This window comes from Numenius arquata, chromosome W (assembly GCF_964106895.1).
Source record: "Numenius arquata chromosome W, bNumArq3.hap1.1, whole genome shotgun sequence".
NCBI classification, from domain to species: domain Eukaryota; kingdom Metazoa; phylum Chordata; class Aves; order Charadriiformes; family Scolopacidae; genus Numenius; species Numenius arquata.
This window is the reverse complement of record NC_133615.1, coordinates 3131966-3157207: the sequence shown is the minus strand read 5'-3', so window position 1 is coordinate 3157207 and position 25242 is coordinate 3131966. Positions and strand designations below refer to the sequence as shown.

Genomic DNA, 25242 nt, shown 5'->3' with positions numbered 1-25242 from the left:
AGGGATGGCGACTCCACCACTTCCCTGGGCAGCCTCTTCCAACGTTTGACAGCCATGATATCTATTATTTCCCCCATCTATTGTTTTCCATTGGGCTGAAGCAAAGCAATATTTCTATTTTCTACAGCGTGCCCCAAGTAGCAGAGCTATCAAGGACAAGATGTTTTCTCCACTTGGATTCTTTCAGCGGCCGCTCAAGTGCTGCGATGCCCCAGCCCATTCCCAGGCAGCGCTGCTGCCGAACTAACGCTACAGCTCCTCGCCTTCTCCTCCGGCTAAAAATAACAGCGGGATTCGCTGCTGCCTCCTCTGCCCGCGACTGTCAAGGTTAACCCTGCAAAAGAGGGGAAGAAAAAAATAGCTTGGCACCGAATGAAAAAGTTCTCATTCCCTTTTTCTTTTCTGTTTTTTTTTTTTTTTCCCCCTTCGGAAAGTGATGAAAAAAGAAAAACGTGCATTTTGACATTGGCTGTTTTCCGTTTCTAGCCGCGTTCGCCACCGGCGGAGTAAGATGCCGGATTGACGGAGAGAAAAGGAGAAAACAAACCTCTTGTCGTAAAGTGCCGCAGGATTGGCACTTCAGCCAAGTAGTTTCCTCAGGAAAACATAAATCACCACTATATTGAGTAGCTGATAGTCGTACCCTCTTGTCCTGGAGCAAAAGTGAGGGAAAACCAGCTTTCACTGATTTAAGAAACGGCTTCAGGTGATTCAAGAGCAGGTGGAACACAAAGGGTTCATCAGTAGACTCCAAGTACTGAAGTTTTTCAAATTCACCTTGAAACTGGGAGCGTGTTCAAAGACACGTGAGCTTTTCACAGAATCACAGAATCTTCATGGTTGGAAGGGACCTTTGAGATCATCGAGTCCAACCATACACACACAAAAAAAACCCCAACCCAACAATCTCAGGCACTAGAGCATGCCCTGAAGTGCCACGTCTACACGTTTCTTCAATACCTCCAGGGATGGCGACTCCACCACCTCCCTGGGCAGGCTGGTCCAGTGCCTGACCACTCTCTCAGGAAAGTAATTCTTCCTAATATCTAATCTAAACCTCCCCTGCCACAACTTCAGACCATCTCCTCTGCTCCTGTCATTATTCCCTTGGGAGAAGAGGCCAACACCCACCTCTCTACAACCTCCTCTCAGGGAGTTGTAGAGGGCAATGGGGTCTCCCCTCAGCCTCCTCTTCTCCAAACTAAACATGCCCAGTTCCCTCAGCCTCTCCTCATAGGACTTGTTCTCTAGACCCCTCACCAGCTTGGTGGCTCTCCTCTGGACACGCTCCAGCAGCTCAATGTCCTTCCTGGAGTGAGGGGCCCAGAACTGAATACAGCACTCGAGGTGAGGTCTCACCAGTGCCCAGTCTAGAGGCACCATCACTGCCCTACTCCTGCTGGCCACGCTATTTCTGATACAAGCCAGGATGCTGTTGGCCTTCTTGGCCACCTGGGCACACCGCTGGCTCATGTTAAGCCGGCTGTCTTTCAGGGTACTCTGCTCTTCTCATCTCCCCTCTCCCAGCAGAGAAAGTGGGGAGGAGTGGGGAGGAAAAAAAAAAAAGGAAAAAAAAAAAAGGAAAAAAATCCCTTAAAGTACTGAGCCAGGCTCTACTAATCAGCTGGATCGAGGTTCTTATATGGGCATCTTAAGGAAAACCATGAAAAATATTAAGGAAACTATGAAAAACCCGAGAGTCGAGAGTCAAACCCTCTTGTCCTGGAGCAAAAGTGAGGGAAAACCAACCTTTGCTGATTTAAGAAGATATGAAATGGCTTCAGGTGATACAAGAGCAGGAGGAACACAAAAGGTTTATCAGCAAAATCCAAGTACTGAAGTTTTTCAGATTCACCTTGAAACTGGGAGCGTGTTCAAAGACACGTGAGCTTTTCAGGGTACTCCGCTCTTTTCATCTCCCCGCTCCCAGCAAAGGAAGCGGGGAGGAAAAAAAAAAAGAAGAAAAAAAAAAAAATCACTTAAAGTATTTAACTTTAGTAATCAGCAGGATCAAGGTTTTTCTATGGGCATCTTAAGGAAAACCATGAAAAATGAATTCTCGTGTCCACTGCGGGTTTTGAAATAGGAGTTGCTACGCCAGAGCCAAGCCAGCTCAAGGGATTTAAAAAATGTCCTCGGAGAATTCAATTCCTCGTAGGAAATTGCATCAATGGGATCCTTTGCATCACTAAACCATTGCTCCCGACCTCCTGATTCCTATCAGGCTATTTTGCAAACAAAAAGTCTAGCAGTTCCCTGTTAAGCCTGTTCAGCCACACGCTATCTATCACTAGCTCTCAGGAAATGTGACAGTAACGAAAGCCAGAGAGTTCTCACGATGGCCACGAACCAAACTCATCTTTTGCAATTACTAATGAAGAGTCTCCACCAAATTCTCCCGACGCGGCTGAGGTTGCTGACCGAATCAGAGACCACCTCTGAAACAAGAGACGTATCGATAGGTCACAGCTGAAACGTTCCTGCAGGAGGCCGGAGCAGGAACCAGAGCATTCCTCTTTGTTCCCCATCCAGAGGAAGAATATCCCATTTAGCTAAACAAGATGCACAATATCCTATTAAGATGACTTTCTAAAATGAAAAGTAAATTAATAGGAAACAGAAGGTATTTTGATTTCAGTTTCTTCTGTTCGGCATTAACTGTTTCCATATGTTCCCAATCAGCTGGCAATGGTGATTTTTAGCTTATTTATAAAAGCCCAGAGGCAAATAAGTAGTTCTCAATAAAAATGTTCTATACATTGATGACTCTTAAACATTTACCTCTTTTTGCCTCGATGATGAAGCACGCAGAGGTTACGTGTTATCTCCAGAGTAGCCTGAATGGTTCAAATCCTGAGCCAAAGTCCATAGTTACTGTCACCAAGTCACAGTGAACCCGGACAATCGCCACCCTGGTCTGAGCAGCTGGTGGAGCTGCAGAGCCATCCCCATGTTCTTGTGTTCCTACAGCCATGTCCTGCTCTGTCTCTTGCCCCAGCGTCATCCTGCCAAACGTCTGCTATCCAGAGGTCTCCAGTAAGTGCCTGGAAACCTACCACAGCGCTTCGTTATTATTAACATTAGAAAGTCTTTCCTTATGACCTGTGAATCCACAAGTATGTAAAGTAGGTTATTCCCTTTCCCTTCACAGCAGCATTTTATTTCATAGAATCACAGAATCATAGAATGGTTTGGGTTGGAAGGGACCTTAAAGATCATCCAGTTCCAACCCCCTGCCATGGGCAGGGACACCTCCCACCAGACCACGTTGATCAAAGCCCCATCCAACCTGGCCTTGAACCCCTCCAGGGATGGGGCAGCCACAGCTTCTCTGGGCAACCTGGGCCAGGGTCTCACCACCCTCACAGCAAAGAAGTTCTTCCCCAGATCTCATCTCAATCTCCCCTCTTTCAGTTTAAAACCATTCCCCCTTGTCCTATGGCTCCCCTCGTTGTTCAAGAGTCCCTCCCAATGTCTCCTGTAGGCCCCCTTGAGGGACTGGAAGGGACTCTAAGGTCTCCTTAGAGCCTTCTCTGCTCCAGGCTGAACAACTCCAACTCTCTCAGCCCGTCTTCATAGGAGACACAAATATATTTGAGAAATATCACGTGACCTTTAGCCTTCCTTTAGCTAATCAGCAGCCGTTCTGTTTGTCCTTAGAGGTCCTGTTTTCTACAGCTCTTGCTTCTCCCTAGAACTTCTTCCCTGGTGCCTGAACCCAGAGTAATCCAGCTAAGAAGTCACCGGCATGAGTGGGCGTAGAGGACACCTCTGGACTGGTCTGCCACACAGGACCTGCAGCAGATGCCTCTTTCCGTTAGCACCGTCGACTACTCGTTACTACCTTCTCAGTACGTTTCCCAACTCATTTTGCCATCCGCTTTTTAGCACTTTCACTTATTCCGTGCTTCCTATTTGGCTTATGAGAACATTATTTGCAGCAGAGTAAAACCAGCAAACTATTAACGTCAAGATATGTCATATCCATTTTATACATTCTTGACAAAGTGACCTGGCAACTGTTTCAGTGTCCAAAAATCATTACAGGTGGCACATATTCTGTATTTCGGTCAGATTTCTTCACTATAGGACATCACCCTGCTGTCTGGGAGTATTTCTGTATGAAATACAAACCTGGGCTACAGTTTAGGATCAAAGAATTTTATACTCCATGTAAGGAGGACTTTGCTGAAGCACAGAGGGATGTCAAGAGTATCACACCCACCTTCTGCTCACGTAGACCTCTAGTTGCATCTGATGATGGAAATTAGACTCATGCTTCCACTGTAGCATGGGTGGAAATAATCCAAATGTACTTCGCTGTGTAATGACCAGAAAAAGGACCAATGGAGGGACTCAGGATGGAGCACTGCCCTTGCAGATGCGCTTTGGTGGCTTCAGAAAGGTAACTTCTCTTCCCCACCCTTCCATTACCAAAAGCTGCAACATTTCCCATTTACACCTATGGTCTCCACACTTTGGGCCACCAAATTACATGGAGCACAGCAGCCAGAAACCCAACAGAGTTTCCTGATACGTGGTGGATGTGCAACCTGCTCTAGGTGGACCTGCTTTGGCAGGGGGTTGGACCAGATGATCTCCAGAGGTCCATTCCAACCCCATATCATTCTGTGATTCTGTGATCCATACTTCTCTGAATAACCAGCCTTGGCCACACAAAAAGCCCCACCAGCTTATTATTCTCCCTCTGAAAGCAGGATGGGATGGATGCTTAAATAAGAATATAAGAGCAGGTCAAGACTAGGAAGATCCTCCCTGTGAATACATCCTCCCAGCTTCCAGCAATGTACAGTTAAGGAATTTATTGAGCCAAATCTTTCCATATTTCCCCCCCTCCATGATTTTTGACTCCTTTTGGAGCACACCTACATTTCGGACCTTCACAACGGTCATGAGGATGGAGCTCCATCACCTCCATCACTGCAGAGAAAAAGCCTGAGCAGAGTTTGGGAGCCAGAAACTCATTTTGGTCCTTCTCAGATACTGCCCACATGGTCCCAGACAAGCTCGCCCACCATGCCTAGAGTAAAACCAACAGGATTTACCACTTTTTTAAGGACTAGGAAGACCAGTTAAACCATTTTGGCTGTAGCACACAAGGCAAAGACTGGTTTCTGTACGGGATGGTAGAGGCTGCCGATACAGCGTATGAAGTGGAGGACGTGACAGGGTAGAAGAAGAATCAGTTGAATCTAATCTTTTATTCAGATCTGCAAGCCTGACAGCTCTCACCACGTGCCAGCTGGTGACAGGTACACTTTTAAAAAAAAAAAATCAAAAAAATCATTTTTTGACATCCTCACTTCTCTAACAAAGGATCTATTTAAAAATTCAACATGCTCCCTTGGAAGGCTTTAAATAGTTTCTGACTGTAACTGGCATTATGCTGTAACCTAATATTAAAGGGTTTTGGGGAGGAATTGTTTAAATTGTCAAGGAAAACCTACATTTAAGTGCTACAAAGGAAAGGACACGCTGTTGTCTGTGGGAGGCACAGGGCTGTCATGCAGAAGGATGTGGCCATCACTGGTCCTCCGGGATCTGGACAAGTAACCAGAGAAGGTCCCTATCTGAGTCAGGAATGAAGATGACTTAGCTTCATCACGCCATGTCCTCTCTTTACATAATTTGAAGACACCTTATCCTAATCATCCAGGCAGCCTCGTGCTGGCTGTGGTCTGCAGCTGCCGAAAGTTTAGAGAGTTTTTGAGCTCCGAATCCTCCGCTCTCCAAGCTCTTGCATGACCAGAAAATACAAAGTGAGAGCAGTGACCCTTCCAGCCGTCACAGCGTGACTTCAAGCACCGCTCAGCTCTGCAAGTTCCGACTAGAGGACAAAAATATATTTCTTGCACTTAAAAACTGTCATTTTCCAGCAGGAATCCTTACTCAGGTTCTCAATATGAATACCAAAACCACTATCAGATGCAGGAGCAATTAATTAGCGACTGTTTTCCAAACTCCATGGAGAGCCACATCAGTAACAGCTTCTGATCCACCACTATTTCACAGAATCACATGGGGTTGGGAAGGGACCTCTGGAGATCATCTAGTCCAACTCCCTGCCAAAGCAGGTCCACCCAGAGCAGGTTGCACAGGAACGTGTCCAGGTGGGGTTTGAATGTCTCCAGAGAAGGAGACTCCACCACCTCTCTGGGCAGCCTCTGCCAGGGCTCTGACACCCTCACAGGAAAGAAGTTCCTCCTCATGGTTAGGTGGAACTTCTTATGTTCAAGTTTGTGCCCATTTCCTCTTGTCCTGTCCCTGGGCACCACTGAAAAAAGCCTGGCCCCATCCTCCTGACACCCACCCTTGAAGTATTTATAGGCCTTGATCAGATCCCCCCTCAGCCTTCCCTTCTCCAGACTCAAAAGACCCAAGTCCCTCAGCCTTTCCTCGTTAAGAGAGATGCTCCAGGCCCCTCATCATCTTTGCAGCCCTCTGCTGTTCCCTCTCCAGCAGTTCCCTGTCCTTCTTGAACTGGGGAGCCCAGAACTGGACCCAGTAATCCAGATGAGGCCTCCCCAGGGCAGAGCAGAGGGGCAGGATGACCTCCCTCCACCTGCTGGTCACACTCTTCCTGATGCCCCCCAGGATGCCATTGGCCTTCTTGGCCACAAGGGCACATTGCTGGCTCATGGGCATCCTGTTGTCCACCAGGACTCCTAGGTCTTTCTCCTCAGAGCTGCTCTCCAGCGGGTCAGCCCCCACCCTGTCCTGGTGCAGGGGGTTATTCCTCCCCAGGTGCAGCACCCTATACTTGCCTTTATTGAAGTTCATCAGGTTCCTCTCTGCCCAGCTTTTCAGCCTGTCCAGGTCTCGCTGTGTGGCAGCACAGCCCTCCATCGTGTCAACAACTCCTCCCAGTTTGATATTGTCAGCGAACTTGCTGAGGCTACACTCCATCCCCTCATCCAGGTCATTGATGAATATATTGAAGAGGACTGGACCCAGCACTGACCCCTGGGGGACTCCACTTGTTACAGGCCTCCAACTAGATACTTTTGGTTTCTTCTAAAATGTCTATTTACCCAAAGAGATTGCTGTGGAGACACTATGTAGGTGAAAACAACACCCAGGTACAGCCCAGGAATGGGAATCTGAACATTCCAGGAATGCGGCAGCTGAAGGCCTGCCCTTGGCTATTTAAAAAAAATTCCCTGTAATCATTAATTGGCTGGTGATGGGAGTAAGAGAAAAGGAAAAGATTGAGTGGTGATGAAAATTGGCTTTTTCTTCCCCAAAAGATGGGTTTCTAACAAGGGGGTGCAGTTAAGAGAAGCTGACGCTGTCATTAGGGGAGTGAAAGAGGTGTCGCAGGTTGGGAATTCCTTACCAGATGCATCCCAAAACCAGAAGAAGTCACAGCGAAGGCCCAGAAAATAGGAGAAACTCAACATTTTCATACTTTCTAACAGAAACCGATAGAGACGATGAATATTTGCCACCCCGCAAAAGGATAAACACCGTGTAAGCATCCTTGAAATAACATATCGCTTACCAGATCTATATTTTGCATGATGTCCTGGAAGGAAGGGTGAGTTCGAAACTGCTCGAACAGATCCCGCTTGTAAAGCAGGGCGTAGACCAAGTTCGGGTTGTGATGAAGAGAATTTGTCAGGCAGGAGTTGATGATCTCCAGCATCATTCGGATCACTTCCTCGATCACGTTCAGATCTTGCGCCTTTAAGAAAGGAATAAAAGGTCAGCGCGCCCTTTTCCACTGGAAAAATATATTAGGTAATAAAGAAGGAGCACAGGTAATTATTACTAATGGAGCTATTTAGCTGGTTAACGTCTCAACGGCGAGCAAACCTGGCACTGGCTGTATCTGGAAAGAGATCTGTTTTCTCCTGTAATAAGCAAAATTTTAACCGAAATGTAACGTACTCCAGTATTCAGCCTCACAGCTTGATTCTCTCAACAGGAGCCATCGTCTCCGTGCCAAAAAAGCATTAACGTATTGTCATCAGCCAAATTCACCAAGGGTTAAGTGAATTTAGTCTTTCCAACCCTTCTTCCTGTGCTAAGTAGGAGAACTTTAGCATACATGGAATTTAATATATTTTCTGTTGAGCCCCTGCTTGGTGAGGAGGGATAGGGAGAAGAGGAGAGGAAAAGAAAATAAAAAAAATAAGAAGTGGCTGGCAAAAAAGAAATGCAAAGACAGGGGAAGGAAAACTGACGGGGATCAAAATCCGTTGCACCTTGAACATCTGCCACCGTTCTCCAGACTTCATCCCTGGCCTTTTTATCTTGTATTCTTTTGCCATTGAAGGATACTTGCAATAAATGAAAAAAGAAATCTCCTTTTGTACTGCACTAAGCCCTAATGCTCAAGATCCCTGGTCTGGTGGGAGGTGTCCCTGCCCATGGCAGAGGGTTGGAACTCGATGGTCTTTAAGGTCCCTTCCAACTCTAACCATTCCATGATTCTATGATTCTATAAACTTGTAGAGCTTTTCGTCTTGCCAATGCCTTCAACAAACCATTCCTGATGATTTTGAAACTCAAACTTTCTAAGCTGAAGGAGGTGCCATAAGAAGCCCTGCTGGTCATCTGAATTTCCCTCCTTGGGTTGGACATCAGGATGTGCCCCATGTGGTTGTTCAGAGACCTCCTTGGGATAGGAGGAAAAGAAAAGACAAATCTTCTTTGTTCATACTGTTAGGTCTCTCCACCACATCAAACCTCCATCAAACATTGGACTGTGAGACTTTACAGGTCTGGCAGGAACGTGAGTCACACCAAACCGGCTTGAGTTTTTTCTGCTTAGTACAAAAACTGAAACCACTGGCATTTCCTTTTGCCGACTGCCTACAAAGAAGTTGTTTTCTGAGTTATCATAAGGCACTTAAATACTTTATAACGAGGCTGAACTTGCAGGAGCATTTAGTTGGACTGTCAGTCAATCTGCACACTGCGTTGTTTTCCATTATAAGGTACGAATCTTCACTTGTCAGATATAAAAAAATGTTTGCTGTGATGGTGGTGAGACCCTGGCCCAGGTTGCCCAGAGAAGCTGTGGCCGCCCCATCCCTGGAGGTCTTCAAGGCCAGGCTGGACGGGGCTTTGAGCAACCCGGTCTGGTGGGAGGTGTCCCTGCCCATGGCAGGGGGGTTGGAACTAGATGGTCTTTACGGTCCCTTCCAACCTGAACCATTCTATGATTCTACATACAAAGGAGAATTAGCTGATGAAAGCCTTTTGATATTCTAGTTTGAAGAACTATATTTGGCGCACACACTCCAATGAAATTTCCTTCTTTAGCAATGAGTTCTGACTGACTGTGCGTTACAGGTCTTTTTCCAAACATGAGGATTTCCTCCTCTTTTTTAATAGCTTTGCCTCAATTGCTGTTGTAGTGTAGCTCACAATGTTGGCAGACACCTTAACAAATCACCGCAGCTCCTTAGTCCATCAATGGGATCGCATTCTTCTATGATAGAAACAATCCTTACGTTCAAAACACAGGTGGTCCCCTCAACTTGGATTTAATTCAGAATATGGTATATTATGGTGGCTTCTAAAAAGCTCTGAGCATTGGTGTAATTCTCTCCCCAGCGCAGCAGGATGACCTAGAGGCTGAGAAACTATCCTAAAACACAGAGTACATTACTTTTCCAGATACGTGATGATTCGGGATCAAGTGAGATCTCTTCAGTGAGCAGAAGGGCAACAAGCCACACAATTGCTTTTCAAAAACTAAGTGTTTTCTAATAAAATATATTCACCTTAAAAGCCAGGCATACATCTAGTTGAAACAGAAAGCTATCTGCTAATCATCTCCGAACACATTATTTCAAGAAAAGGCAGATGGTGTTAATTGGTCAGCTTCAAACAATTAAAAGTTACCAGAGGTTACTGCTCAGTAATTATATTTTAAGTTTTTAGAAGCTGAGGGACAGAACCAACCATCTGTTTTTCAGCTACTGTGTTCCAGGTGAAGAACCTGGGACCCAAATGAAGAAATCCAGGAGCTACAGATTTTTACCTATAATCTACTATATATAAAAAAACCCCTAATTTATAGGGAGAATGAGCTCCATAAAAGACAGAGAAGTGGGACTGAATCCCAGGGTTGCATATATGTTATCTGGAGAGAGCTGTACGCTCCTATAATTAGCGATTAAAGCATTTGTAAAGTTTTCATAACAGGAAAAAACAAGCAGAAAGCCAAGGACAGCGTTTGGATGAGACAATGGAGAAAGGCTGTAAGAGCCGATAAAACGCCGTGTGCTTTTGTTGCTCTGGATCGCCAGTATCAAGCTACGGCCCCTCTGCATCTAGACGTGGCGTCACGACAGATAGAAATGAGGTTACAAAACCATTTCCCGGTTGAAGAGAAGAAGTTTTATCGCCCTGACTATTAACTTTCAGAGCAGCTGAAATGCAGAACGTGCGTGGCCAAGACAAGGGCTACCACATCATCCAAGGCAACCTCGTAAGAATGAGGTTTGTTGACCGAATTGGCTGTTAGAAGAAAAGAAAAGCCAGATACTGATTTTTGGGAGACAGGTAGACAGGTCTCAATCTATGAAACAGTGCATTTAAATGGGTAGTTAAACATAAAGGTGTTTTCATATTGCTTATCATCGACAAATTCAATAATTTAAAATTATTACAGTATTCCTTTATAAACCAAGGCTCAGATGACTCTGTTGACACTGATGAGTACCAGTCCTCCCCCTCCCTTTTTTTGTTTATGCCCATAGAAATAATTATCCCCATAATTAAAAGAAACATGGCTTGGTACCAACTTTTTGAGACTGAAATGATGCCTCCGAAAGGGACGACAACGTATACATAAGCACTAACATTGCTGCAGGTAATCCTCTGTAACCACCTTATGGTTCCTCCTCAGGACAGGAGAAGGAACATACATTTAATTCATACATTAAATGTAGGTTTTTTGCAAGGATTTTTATTTTGAAAGCAAAAAGCCAGATGCTTGGTTATGTTCTAGTCGCACAAGGAACAAACCAGGCAGCGACAGCTACAAGAGATCCAGGTACGGTTCCGGGTTGTGTGGGTCTCCTTTGTTAAAAGAAAAAGGAACAAACAAGTGATAACGCCAGAGAGAAGAGAATGGAAACAAGCTGAGAGGATGCAGAGGAAAAACACGAGGAATGAGAATACCAGCCGGAAAAAAAGAACTGGAGTTTGATAAACACTAACAAGGAACACACAAACGTGCAAAGTCAAGGCAAACTAGAGAAGAGCTGGACGTTCTCGTCTTGGACCATCCTGCAATACGGTTGCTTTCCTTATTGCAATATAATTAATAATTAGCACGACACCCTCCTGGGCAAAGACTTCCAGAGAATTCAATACTTACTGCTGGAAAGACACTGATGTGTAAAAACCAATTCAAAACTATATGGCTTATGAAATATCAGAGAAGTCAAGCAGCCTAAACGTCGAACCCTGGGCAGGTCCTCACGGTTTGGATAAATACAAATGTATTTATCCAAAAGATAAAAGATAAAAGCATCAAAAGATAAAAGCAGCTGAATCGCTATCAGTGGAGGATGCAAGATCCCAGTGTCACCAAAAACCTGCTTAATTTACGGTACCCATCTTGTGTTTCCTACGTTGGAACATTCTGAGCGCTCATCCTTTTAATTTAATATGACATCAAATTAATTTTAATTTTTCTACTAATAGAGAATTGGTTAAAAAAGGTCAATTAGGAATGAACGCAAATCTCCAGCCTCTAGATGTTAGTAATTCTTAAGAGAAAAAAGGGAGGCATGTCCATGTGTCATTCAGGTTAACTTTGGTTGACCATCCCTCACGGCTTGTACTGTCTAATAAAAACTGAGACAAAATTATCCTGCTGTTTTCTTTCCTCCTACGGTAGTCTATACAGAAAATAAGTCATTTGAAAAATAGAATTTCGGTCACTTGTGACGTTACGCAGAGACATTTCTACGCAAGGGTGGACATGAGGCTGTCCTTCATGATCCAATAATGTTTATATTAAGTCTCAGAGAAAGGAATTATATTTTTTTAAAATTTCTGGTAGTCTCGCTGAAGCCATCTGGTCTGTGATTGCAACCTGCAATCTCAGCAGCCCCTTTGGTTGCTGCAGGAGATGTGTCCTCACCTCCCGTTCCCACACAAAAGCCCCTCGCTTAAGCCTACCTCATCTTCTGACCTTTGGTCCTGGGCACAGGCTACAAGCGGTTCTCGGTGGTACCCGGGGTGTTTCACAGCATGGATACGAGTTGGATGGTGAGAGATTTCTTAATGACATTTTTTACCATGAGGATGGGGAAACATTGGCCCAGGTTGCCCAGAGAGGTGGGAGATGTCCCATCCCTGGAAACCTTCAAGGTCAGGTTAGACGGGGCTCTGAGCAACCTGGTTACGTTGAAGATGGCCCTGCCTGTGGCAGGGGGGTTGAACTAGAAGGTCTTTAGAGGTCCCTTCTAATCCAAACCATTCTATGATTCCATGATTCTATGATGGCCCAGGTTGCCCAGAGAAGCTGTGGCTGCCCCATCCCTGAAGGTGTTCAAGGCCAGGTTGGACAGGGCTTGGAGCAACCTGGTCTGGTGGGAGGTGTCCCTGCCCAGGGCAGGGGGCTGGAACTTGATGATCTGGGCAACCTGTTCCAGTGCTTCACCACCCTCACAGGAAAGAACTTCCTCCTAATAATTAATCTAAATCTCCCCTCTTCCAATTTAAAACCACCACCCCTTGTCCTGTCACTACACTTCCTGACAAAGAGTCCCTCTCCGGCTCTCCTGGAGGCTCCCTTCAGATATTGGAAGAAGCTTATCTGCCTAAAGAAAACCACCCAAAACCCAAGCGAGGATGGGTAATGCAATACGTTACAACCACACAATGTAAAGAGGGTAAAAAAAAACCCCAACAGGAAAGGCATGCTGTAGTGAAGCCTTAATCCAAAGAAACCCGATGAAATAAAGTGGAAATGTCACCTATAGTAGCGAAAGAAATACATGACGGAAATGCAGGCTGATAAAAAACCCATGTCCAAACAGAATTCTGACCTTATTGCTTGTGACAACGAATGACTTCTAGCGAGCGGTATCTTGCTGACAGTAACGGGATGCCACGGCGTTTGAATCTTCAAAATCTAAGTTTCTTCATGGTGAAGCTCGGTGGCTTCAGTTCACAAGGACTGACACTGCAGGCCCCTCTCCAGCAGAGGAAGGAGCGCGTACGGTATATAAAAGAGCCATAGAACAGAGACATAGAATTGCCTAGGTTGGAAGGGACCTTTAAGATCATCTAGTCCAACCATCAACGAAACTCTGATAAAAAAAAGCCCATCACTAAACCATGTCTCTGAGCACTATGTCAACCCAGCTTTTAAATCCCTCCAGGGATGGTGACTCCACCACTTCCCTGGGCAGCCCACTCCAAGACTTAGTAACCCTTTCAGTGAAGAAATGTTTCCTAATATCCATGCTAAACCTCCCCGGCACAACTTGAGGCCGTTTCCTCTTGTCCTATCGCCTGTTCCGTGGGAGAAGAGACCGACCCCTGCTCCTCTACACCCTCCTTTCAGGTAGTTGTAGAGAGCAAAAAGCTGTAAAGAAGCTTCCTAAAGGAGCTTTACCTTGAGATGCTTTGATAGTTTCCTTCCTAACAATTCCAAAATTCAGAGCACCAAAATCATCTCCGACTTTCCGCTTTCCCAGCTGGCTCTGACTGCCCCCTCAAGGTCATTTGTTCTGAAGGCTCTTATAGGTTATTGAACCTTATTTTGCCATCAAGCTCCAAATTCTTCTAGCACATGGCTGAATTTTCTATTTAATCCTTGATGTTAAGGCGTGTTGTGGGACAAACTAATAGAAAATGGTACAGATGTTCTTTCGGGCACACAGAGGCAAATTATGTAGCTTATGGTTATTACGTACAAGAGAATTTCAAAGTGTCACTGCTTTGCCATGCCTAAATGGAGACACCAGCATCTGTACACATGTAGATGACAGCTGAACTCCAACCTTGACCAATATTGAATATACTGTGCTGAAGAGAATTCAAATTCTTTGCTTTCATTTGCAAGTCCCATCGTCCTCTCCCAGCCTGGTAGTGTGGAAGAAGAATCAAATAATAGTTTGGGTTGGAAGGGACCTTCAAAGGTCATCTAGTCCAACTCTCCTGTCCTGGGCACAGACGCCTCTCACCAGACCAGGTTGCTCAAAGCCCCCTCCAACCTGGCCTTGAACCCTTCCAGGGATGGGGCAGCCACAGCTTCTCTGGGACACCTGGGCCAGGGTCTCACCACCCTCACAGCAAAGAAGTTCTTCCCAAGATCTCATCTCAATCTCCCCACTTTCAGTGTCAAACCCTTCCCCCTTGTACTGTGGCTCCCCTTCCTGATCAAGAGTCCCTCCCCAGCTTTCCTGGAGCCCCTTTAGGGACTGGAAGGGACTCTAAGGTCTCCCCAGAGCTTTCTCTTCTCCATGCTGAATCCCCCCAACTCTCAGCCTGTCCTCATAGGAGAGATGTTCCTCTCCTAGGAGTCAGAGGAAGGTACCTCAAGCAGGAGGTGATTCTATGATTCTCTACCTACCAGGCAGAGCTACGTCACGTTTGTGTTGCTGCATCCACACAGTGGGGACCACCCATCCTCACATCTGAGGCCCCTTCCAACCTAGACAAATCTATGATTCTATGTTTCTATATGGATGAGGGAGTAGATAGAGAAAAGGTGAGGGTGAAGGTTGCACAGTCAACGTTAATTATGGCTTTTCTTCATTCTGAGCTCTTACCCACCATGCCTCACTATAATTCTTCATGTGTAGTATTTTCAATGAGATTCCCCCCCAAAAATATGATCTGCAGACATAGAACATAAAAACTTGTCTTTGTAAACAACTACTTCCTTCGTGACGCAGATACGACTTTAAAGGCAATTTTGTCAACGATGGAAAACAAAAGGATACACCCCCCATATACTTAAGGCTTATCAAAACCACCAAATTAACCCCAAACAGACAGCTCCTCCCCCACTCTTTTTTTTTTTACCAGGGAGAAACAAGGAGGAAAAAATTGGTAATTAGCTCTTCCACGCCTGCCCGTAAGGCAGGAATTATAAACTCCCGGGTGATGTACTCTCTTGTGCGGACCAGACAAGTTGGCGTTCCAGGGCATTTCACCTTGATAACATAATTTAACAGCCTCCACAATTCTAATGATGTAAACTTCCCTTTCCTCTTTACAGGGGAATTTCTACAGTTAAATAGTTTCAAATAATTGACTTTATTTTTAGTCACTTTAAGAGAAGCATATGTATCTTGTTTGTATTCGCTTTGGGGAGCTTCCAAGAGAGCCGTCTGAATTTCCTGCATTTTCAGCAGAAAATAAAACCTTCAACAAAATAAACTCGCTCTGCCAAAGGAGTGGAAGAGCGGAGGGGAAAGAAGGAAGCGCCCGAGAAAAAACGCTCTTACATTTAATGCGCAAACGAACTTCAAAGCCAAGCCTTTGGTGACAGAAATCTTATCTTCATCAATTTTATTGGCATATACTCTTTGGCTGGTCTATGTCAAAGCCAGATAACTCTTGCCCATAAAGCTGAATTGCGGGAAAGTAGGTATTAAGTGAAAAATTAAAACAATCTAGTTGGAGCTCCGTAACAAGTGGTGTTCCCAAGGGGTCAGTACTGGGTCTAGTCCTCTTCAATATATTCATCAGTTACCTGGATGAAGGGATGGAAACCATCAGCAAGTTCGCTGACGATACAAAACTGGGAGGGGTGGCTGACACACCAGAAGGCTGTGCCACCATACAGCGAGACCTGGACAGGCTGGAGAGTTGGGCAGGGAGGAACATGATGAACTTCAACAAGGGCAAGTGCAGGGTGCTGCACCTGGGGAGGAATAACCCCCTGCACCAGGACAGGGTGGGGGATGACCCGCTGGAGAGCAGCTCTGAGGAGAAAGACCTGGGAGTCCTGGTGGACAACAGGATGACCATGAACCAGCAATGTGCCCTTGTGGCCAAGAAGGCCAATGGCATCCTGGGGGGCATGAGGAAGAGTGTGGCCAGCAGGTGGAGGGAGGTCATCCTCCCCCTCTGCTCTGCCCTGGGGAGGCCCCAGCTGGAGCAGTGGGACCAGTTCTGGGCTCCCCAGTTCAAGAAGGACAGGCAACTGCTGGAGAGGGGACAGCAGAGGGCTACAAAGATGATGAGGGGCCTGGAGCATCTCTCTGATGAGGAGAGAGGCTGAGGGACTTGGGTCTTTTGAGTCTGGAGAAGAGAAGACTGAGGGGGGATCTGATCAAGGCCTATAAATACTTCAAGGGTGGGTGTCAGGAGGATGGGGCCAGGCTTTTTTCAGTGGTGCCCAGGGACAGGACAAGAGGAAATGGGCACAAACTTGAAGATAGGAAGTTCCATCTCAACATGAGGAGGAACTTGTTTCCTGTGAGGGTGTCAGAGCCCTGGAAGAGGCTGCCCAGAGAGGTGGTGGAGTCTCCTTCTCTGGAGACATTCAAACCCCACCCGGACATGTTCCTGTGGGACCTGCTCTGGATGGACCTGCTTTGGCAGGGGGTTGGACTAGATGATCTCCAGAGGTCCCTTCCAACCCTGTATGATTCTGTGATTCTGTAATTGCAGGGCTTATGGTGAATATAACCTTAAAAACTAACTCCGGCATCTCTGATCATTGCTTAGAAATACAAGTAGAGCTGTCACAAAGGGAGTAAAGTTTGTTCCCAGACACTTTACTAAATAAAAATACCATCCTGACACTCGCTATTGCTGAGTTCCCGAATAACTGCATAAGCTGAAAGACCAGGTTTTCAGCAATATCTCACCATTTTGACAAGTCAGCCCATGCGATAATGCAACGTTTCCCAAGAGAAACACAACGTTTTCAGCCCATATCACGACACAAAGCTCCAGGACAGTCCGTGACAAGGCTACGCTGGAGGAAATGCCAGGTGGTGGCTCCCATCCCAGAGAAAACAGCCTGGGAGCATCCTGCTCCAAGGGAAAACATGCTGAATGACACCTGCCAAGGTACCAAACCCAACTGCTTCAATCCTCCAAAGACCTGTTTGCCACAGGGTTTGACTTCAGTGGCCACTGACCAAGAAAATATAAAGCTGTTTCTGAGGACATGGATATATCCCAGTGAAGGTGCAATTCTTTTAGTGGTACTTCTCACAGAATGGTTTGGGTTGGAAGGGACCTTAAAGATCATCCAATTCCAACACCCTGCCGTGGGCAGGGACACCTCCCACCAGACCATGTTGCTCAAAGCCCCCTCCAACCTGGCCTTGAACCCCTCCAGGGATGGGGCAGCCACAGCTTCTCTGGGCAACCTGGGCCAGGCTCTCACCACCCTCAGAGTGAAAGATTTCTTCCTAATATCTCATCTAAATCTCCCCTCTTTCAGTTTAAAACCGTTACCCCTCGTCCTATCACCACATGCCCTTGTAAAAAGTCCCTCTCCATCTTTTTTGTAGGCCCCTTTCAGATACAGGAAGGCTGCTATAACATCTTCCTGGAGCCTTCTCTTCCCCTGATGGTCACCAACGAGGGCCTCCAACACTGTCCATGCAAAACCACAGTATTTTCAAACCACATCCAACCGTGGCAACAAAATGCAAATATTATTTAGTAGAACTAAACTAAATCCATTTTCTAAGGTCCCACAAAACCTGGGAAGCAACTGTTGCTAGAAAAATGGAGATGTTCATACCGCGAAAATTGAAGTTAAAACTGTGAATCTGTATTTCCCTCAAATCATGCCCGAAATAATAGTGAATTTTTCCTGCTGTTGAAAGGAAATGGAGAATTCTCCATTCCTCCTCGAAACCAAGCAGTATTCCCTAGAGGTACGGGAAGATTTTGCTTGGTTCGACTGGTAGAACAGGAAAGGACAAGTTCCACACGCAACCCCAACTCCACCATACAAAGGGTAAATAGATCATCATGATACAGGCTGTAATTAAGAGAACCCGTCTACCTTGTGTAGAGTTCGAGGACTTTAAAGCTGTTACTTAAGTGAAGAAGTTTCTGATTCCAGCACTACACGTGGAGCTTTGCTGTAAAATGTCACCAGCAAAACTGATTGGAGGTGTCATGCAGTAATTACCGCTACGTGAACCGAAACTTCGACACTTCCTAATTAATTTTTTTTTTTTTTTTTTAAATTTGCTATTTAAATTGCATGGCGGGGCTTCTATAACGCTCACCTAAACTTTCACATTTTTGCACTTAATACGTAAGTGCTGCTTAACGAAATCTCGAGACCTGGAAGTGTCCATCCTTCAAGATGGTTTCTGATGAACCTCTTAACTTCTTTTGCAGGAGGCTACAGTCGCTGACGCGAGCACTGATGTTGGTGGTTTAATACGTACTTAAGTGCAGATTTAAGAATCCTTATCATATCTTTAATGCCTGTTTGGAATGGGTTCTTAACCTTTTTATCCTAGGTGATGTTGAACCGAGGTATAGAAGGCCTGATTTCTAGCATGAAGAAGAACAGGATGGAAAAACACTACATCTTGCAAAAAGACAGGAAAAAAAAGACCAATTAGCAATTTAAACCGAACAGTTTTCTTCACATTTTCCCTTCACACCTCCCAAATTTTCCTCCACCACAGTTAAAGGAATGTAATTTATCCACCAGTTCCTTATAGCCCTTTCATTTATGCCTCATCCCTGACTATATTACCAACTATTTTCTTCACCCTTGGTATTATATTTGGCGGTAACAACTACGACACGCCTCGCAAAATATATCTACATCTACCAGCGTATTTCCAATGAATCAACTGCTGTCATTCAAGGAGATCACTCAGCGCTACGGATTTTGCAGGCCCGTCTTCAGCGTCGAAGCAATTTTGATTGAGAAAATATCAAAACGAAGTGAAAAAAATACCAATCCCTCGCTAAAGCTGTCAACCGCACGGAATATGGATTCAGAAGTTCTTCAGTGGTTCCTCGCTGGTTGGATACTGTGGTTCAGCATCTTTGCCACGACATTTAAAAACCATCATTCCCTTGGAACGATGACAGTTGTCTTCTACTGAAAGTACCACTCTGAGCAATTTTTGACCCTACTTAAGAGAAGAAACATCACAAGTGAGACTTTGGGATCCAAATCCTCAATAATAAACACAGAATGCATCAAGTTTCCATAAATTCCATACTATCAAGCAGAAGATCTTCTGCTCCTGATGACGCACAGGATGTCAGTGCTGCTCTCCACACACTCAGCAGCCAAAAAGTTCTGTATTCTTGCCCTGAGGGTGAAAATCGCTATTGAAATTTCCGTGGGAGGCCTAAGAAAGTCAGGAGGAGTTTGCAGAGCAGACGTTTCCATCATTATCATCTGGGGAACGTCAAGCCAGCAAAGCAGTGTCACTGCTGAGGCCACCCGGCCTCCCTCCCTGTGGCTCCCCGGTGTAAGACTCCTGATTTGCTCAACCAAGAAAACACTACAAAGGTACGAGTTAAGTAAGACATTAATGGAAAATCACCACAACTGTAGACAGCCTCCTGACAATATTAGCCATGTATAATAATGATAACGATAATAATAATAATGATGATAATGATGATGATGATGATAATAATAATAATATCCTTATCCCACTTCATAAGGGTTTAAGGAACAAGTTTCCCAAACTGTTGTGAGCAGGAATATGCTGCTTTCCAGCCATCATTTTACCCCAGAGCTGAAGATAAATCATGACAAATGCTTTCATTTCTTCTGATATATTAAGATATAGCAGCATGGTTAGAAAAGTAATTCAGAAATACAACTCTTGGCACACATACTATACTGATTTATAGAATGGTCTAGGTTGGAAAGGACCTTTCAGGTCGAGTCCAATCATCAACCTAACACTGACAAAACCACCACTAACCCATGTCCCTCAGCACCACATCTGCCCGGCTTTTAAATACCTCCAGGGATGGTGACTCCACCACTTCCCTGGGCATAGAATCATAGAACGGTTCGGGTTGTAAAGGACCTTAAAGATCATCCAGTTCCAACCCCCTGCCCTGGGCAGGGACACCTCCCACCAGACCACGTTGCTCGTCTAATCTGGCCTTGAACCCCTCCAGGGATGGGGCAGCCACAGCTTCTCTGGGCAACCTGGGCCAGGGTCTCACCACCCTCACAGCAAAGAAGTTCTTCCCCACATCTCATCTCAATCTCCCTTCTTTCAGTTTAAAACCCTTCCCCCTCATCCTATGGCTCCCCTCCCTGATCAGGAGTCCCTCCCCATCTCTCCTGTAGGCCCCCTTTAGGTACAGGAAGGCCATTTATAAGGTCTCCCCAGAGCCTTCTCTTCTCCAGGCTGGAGAACCCCAGTTCTCTCAGGCTGTCCTCATAGGAGAGGTGCTCCAGCCCTGTTCCAATGCTTGGTAACCCTTTCAGTGAAGAATTTTTTCCTAATATCCATCCTAAACCTCCCCTGGCGCAACTTGAGGCCGTTTCCTCTTGTCCCTTCGCCTGTTGCTTGGGAGAAGAGACTGACCCCCCCTTCACTACACCCTCCTTTCAGGGAGTTGTGGTGTTACAATATTTTGAAAATTAAGGCATATAGATAAACAAAGATGTGAGAAACCTTTCGTATGAAAAAGAAAAACTCCCATTATTGGTCTTTGAAGTGGTTTGCAGTCTAAAGGATCTATAGGTAAGGCCTTTTAAAATACAATAAAGTATAAGAAAGTGTTTTTATTTGTTTTCCTCTTATCTTACCACCTCTTCAAAAGTAGTCACTGCCAGTAGTAGTATTATTGATTCTATTAAGATGGGCCTGAAAAACCTCCATAACCAAATTTCAAGAACTTATTCAACTCTCGCAGGTTGAATAAGATGCAAATAGGAAGGAGACGAGAAACAGCTTTTTGAGAGCCGAGAGCAGGCAAACCAAATAAATGGAGTAACTTTTAGATGAAATGTTGTTTTTCCTACATTCCGTCTTATTTTTCAAGTGCATTCCCCCGGAAGCCGCATCAATTCTGATCAACAGAGAAGTTGACGACTGCTGCTCCGCTTCCTGCCGAATGGTCTGGAAACACCCATCAGCCGGAACATGAATGCCAAAAAATGAACCTTTAACCGAGATTTGGAAACCCCAAAACTCACAGAAAATAATTCCCGAAGTCTGTGTACACAGGTACCAGCTCCAAAATTAACTACAATCAACAGAGAACATTTTTTCAAATAGTGAAGAAAACCACTCCTAATTGACAGAAATACGGAAAAAACCACATTGCCCCAACAAATAAAATTTGCTGAAACATTTATGAAATCTCATCTCTTTGGGGACAAAACTGAATTTTGGGTAGTTTGCTTCATAAAGCGCAGCAGCGACAGACGTGGGCAAGGTAAGAAATCGCCGTGTTTGAAAGACGGAGAAACTTGCGCATATCGTACGTCCAGCCCGGAGTCAGTCACCTGTCCCTCACCAAAATCCTGCAAGCAATTACTATTGTCTACTTATAAATTAAGCTACGTTTTCTACCGAATTCTAATTAACAGAGTCCGCCACAAGGTAAGACGGCTAATTTATTGCGGCAGAATAATTCAATGTTTCACAAAAATCCAAGGAAGCTTTTTTCCCACGGGAACGTAACGTGACTCTTCCTATTGTCTCCATTTATCAAAAATGTAAAAGATTAGCGTGGGAATGGGAAAACTCGTCGTTATTTGTTCAGATAACTTTTTTTTTCCCTCTGTACTGAGTAAGCATCTGTTTTCTTTGCAAGTGCCAGGGATAAGTCGCCGGTGAGTAGCTTAAAGACCCGACTTCAGGAACCGCACCATCCATTCTCTTTTGGGTTTATCCGGAGGGAAGAGATATAGACTTTGAGATTTCGCTTCCTTTTGCAATGAAAAAAATTAAAATTTAACCTGTAATGTTACAATCTTCTTTTCTCTCTCGAATAAGAGAGATTGTTATTAGTAAACAGTTGCTTTAAGGTCAAGTGGTTGGGTTAGAGCACGCACACACACACACACACACACAAAAGAGGATGGAGTGGAACAGCCTCCGGACGCGCCGTACCGGCTCCCTATCAAGAAAAATGCAGCAGAACAGAGCGTCTTTGAAGAAAAACAAAATGTCATATTTTTCAGTAGCAGGCCACAGCTCAACTCAGCTTGGGCTCAAGCCGAAATACGTACAAGAGGAGTCCTGGAAAAACTCCACCACATTCCAGTAACATATCTGAAGGGCAATAAAAAAAAAAAAAAAAACCCCAAAACCAAACAACCCATAAAATCTCTTCCGCGTCTCAACTTTGTTTCAGAGCGGCGCAGGCGAATCACAGACATCTCCCAGCAGCGCTGGGGATAAGGCTAGAGCGGGATAAAATAACGGTAATATATGAGAATCTTTTCTTCTTATGAATGTTTTAAAAGACACTTCCCTGAAATGGCTTTATGTTCGGTATTTCCCTGGAAGAAAACAGCTATAGAATACGACTATCATTTTTCTTTTTAAATTCTTTCCCCTTGAAAAAAAATTTTCTGTTGGTCGAAACCAAGAAAAAAAAATTTGTTAATTTATTTAATTTATGCGTTAATCCAAAATCTCTCCTGCTGTTGCTTTAAAATGAAAGTTGCTTTCTCATCAGGCTGAAAACCCAGGCTTCCCCTTATCCCAGTGTGTTAAGATACAATTAATTACAAGTTCACCTCACTATCATCACACGGACTTCTTTAACCATCATGTTTGTATCTAACTCCCAGCCTGTGAAGAATTGATATTTTTTGTCCAATTTCTGGGTTATTGTGTCTGTAATAAGCCAATTGTGTGGAAGAATTCCTATTTCCAACACGTGATTTAGGGTATGAAATGTGTAATGTATTCTTCTGTCTCCCTTAGTTCCTCAACTACAAAGAAACGAGAAGTTTAAGGGAAATCACTGCTGAAAAGTGAAACGAAAGTTCATCTTTCCAATTCCGCCCGTGGAAAACATCAGGGTGACTTTATAGAATTCAATAAACATGAAAAACAGAGATTCCTCTAAATTTCAATTTCTTCTAAATGCACTCTTCACACGTTTGAGGGGTTTCCCACAAAGTTATTTCACAGAGAACAGGAACCCACAGCTGTCAATAGGAATACACAAAATTGTAATTCTCTATTCTACATTTTAATCACAGAATCACATGGGGTTGGAAGGGACCTCTGGAGATCATATAGTCCAACCCACCTGCCAAAGCAGGTCCACCCAGAGCAGGTCCCACAGGAACGTGTCCAGGCGGGGTTGGAATGTCTCCAGACAAGGAGACTCCACCACCTCTCTGGGCAGCCTCTGCCAGGGCTCTGCCACCCTCACAGGAAAGAAGTTCCTCCTCATGTTGAGATGGAACTTCCTATCTTCAAGTTTGTGCCCATTTCCTCTTGTCCTGTCCCTGGGCACCACTGAAAAAAGACTGGCCCCATCCTCCTGACACCCACCCTTGAAGTATTTATAGGCCTTGATCAGATCCCCCCTCAGTCTTCCCTTCTCCAGACTCAAAAGACCCAAGTCACTCAGCCTCTCTCCTCCTAAGAGAGATGTTCCAGGCCCCTCATCATCTCTGTAGCCCTCTGCTGTTCCCTCTCCAGCAGTTCCCTGTCCTTCTTGAACTGGGGAGCCCAGAACTGGACACAGTGCTCCAGATGGGGCCTCCCCAGGGAAGAGCAGAGGGGGAGGATGACCTCCCTCCACCTGCTGGTCACATTCTTCCTGATGCCCCCCAGGATGCCATTGGCCTTCTTGGTCACAAGGGCACATTGCTGGCTCATGGGCATCCTGTTGTCCACCAGGACTCCCAGGTCTTTCTCCTCAGAGCTGCTCTCCAGCAGGTCAGTCCCCACCCTGTCCTGGTGCAGGGGGTTATTCCTCCCCAGGTGCAGCACCCTGCACTTGCCCTTGTTGAAGTTCATCAGGTTCCTCTGCCCGACTCTCCAGCCTGTCCAGGTCTCGCTGTATGGTGGCACAGCCTTCTGGTGTGTCAGCCACCCCTCCCAGTTTTGTATCGTCAGTGAACTTGCTGAGGGTACACTCCATCCCCTCATCCAGGTAACTGATGAATATATTGAAGAGGACTGGATCCAGTACTGACCCCTGGGGGACTCCACTTGTTAGGGACCTCCAACTAGATTCTGTGCCACTGATCACAACCCTCTGAGCTCTGTCTTTCAGCCAGTTTTCAATCCACCTCACTGTCCATTCTTCTAATCCACACTTCCTAAGCTCACCTATGAGGATGGTGTGGGAGACTGTGTCAGTCTTTTGCTGCTAATGCTGCTTTTCAGGCCGGGTGATGAGGAGATCAATTTTCAGTAGGTAATTTTGCTCCATGTGATGATGCTTCTGAGCAGGAGGAGAGGACTCAGCCCTGGCAGGGTATTTTTGGTTTGGAATATCTGCCTATATCAGTTCTTTTTCTTCTCCAACCCTTTTTCTTTTTCACTTCCTACCAAGACTGTCTTTCAATCTTAACTGACTCATTCCCTCTAAAATATTCTCCTCTCCTTCATCCCATCATTCAGTCCCTTGGCCACCCACACTGCTAGTTAATAGCAGTTGCATGACATCATAGGTAATATTAACGAGAGCCATTAGTGTGAGAATTGCCCTCAGCGAGATGGTGTGATATGGTCTTCTGGGGGACAATACCTCTCTAACAAGACAAATTTCAAGTTGATGGGACCGTGCTTCACTGGGACACAACCGGAATAAGCGTGACTCTACAGAGGTCAAAAATGGTCCCATTTTAACTTCTTCGTGTTTCGGTTCAGACAGATTTGAGCAGCAATTTGACAGGTGAACGATTTCTTATCTTTTTCAAAAATCACTAAGTCTTGATTTACCTTCATTTCTCTTATTTTCTCCGGCTGTCTTTCCAATTCCAAATCACAGATATCTGCAATGAAGGAATTTTAAGATCTTTGTTATGCTATTTTTTTTTTTTATAACTATTTCCTACTCTTCGATATAAATGGATAGGGTTGTTGGTTTGTTTTTTTTTTAAACAAAAGGGTTCCAAAACCTCACTGGTTAGTCCGTAACTTTCCCTGTAAAATACGAAGAGAAGAAGTTGGAAATAGAAGGTGAAACGTCAAAAAAGTTCTCGTGTTTCACCAATCTCTCAGATATAGAAAAAGTAGCGCAAAAAGATTCCAATTCCAATTAAGTATTTAGTACCAAACAGCCAAAAAGGGGCTGAACAGACTTCCTTCTGCATCCATTTCCCTTCCTTTCCTTTCT

The 25242-nt window shown here is 45.0% G+C and overlaps 1 protein-coding gene across 1 annotated transcript in view; it reads right to left on the bottom strand.

Annotated features, from left to right (window-relative positions):
- The window catches only part of LOC141476740 (dymeclin-like), a 219126-nt gene that overhangs the window by 4470 nt on the left and 189414 nt on the right, over positions 1 to 25242 (bottom strand). The window contains exon 15 of the mRNA XM_074165548.1: positions 7523 to 7705. Within this exon, the coding sequence (XP_074021649.1) occupies positions 7523 to 7705 (183 nt within the window). The remainder of the gene's footprint in view (positions 1 to 7522; positions 7706 to 25242) is intronic.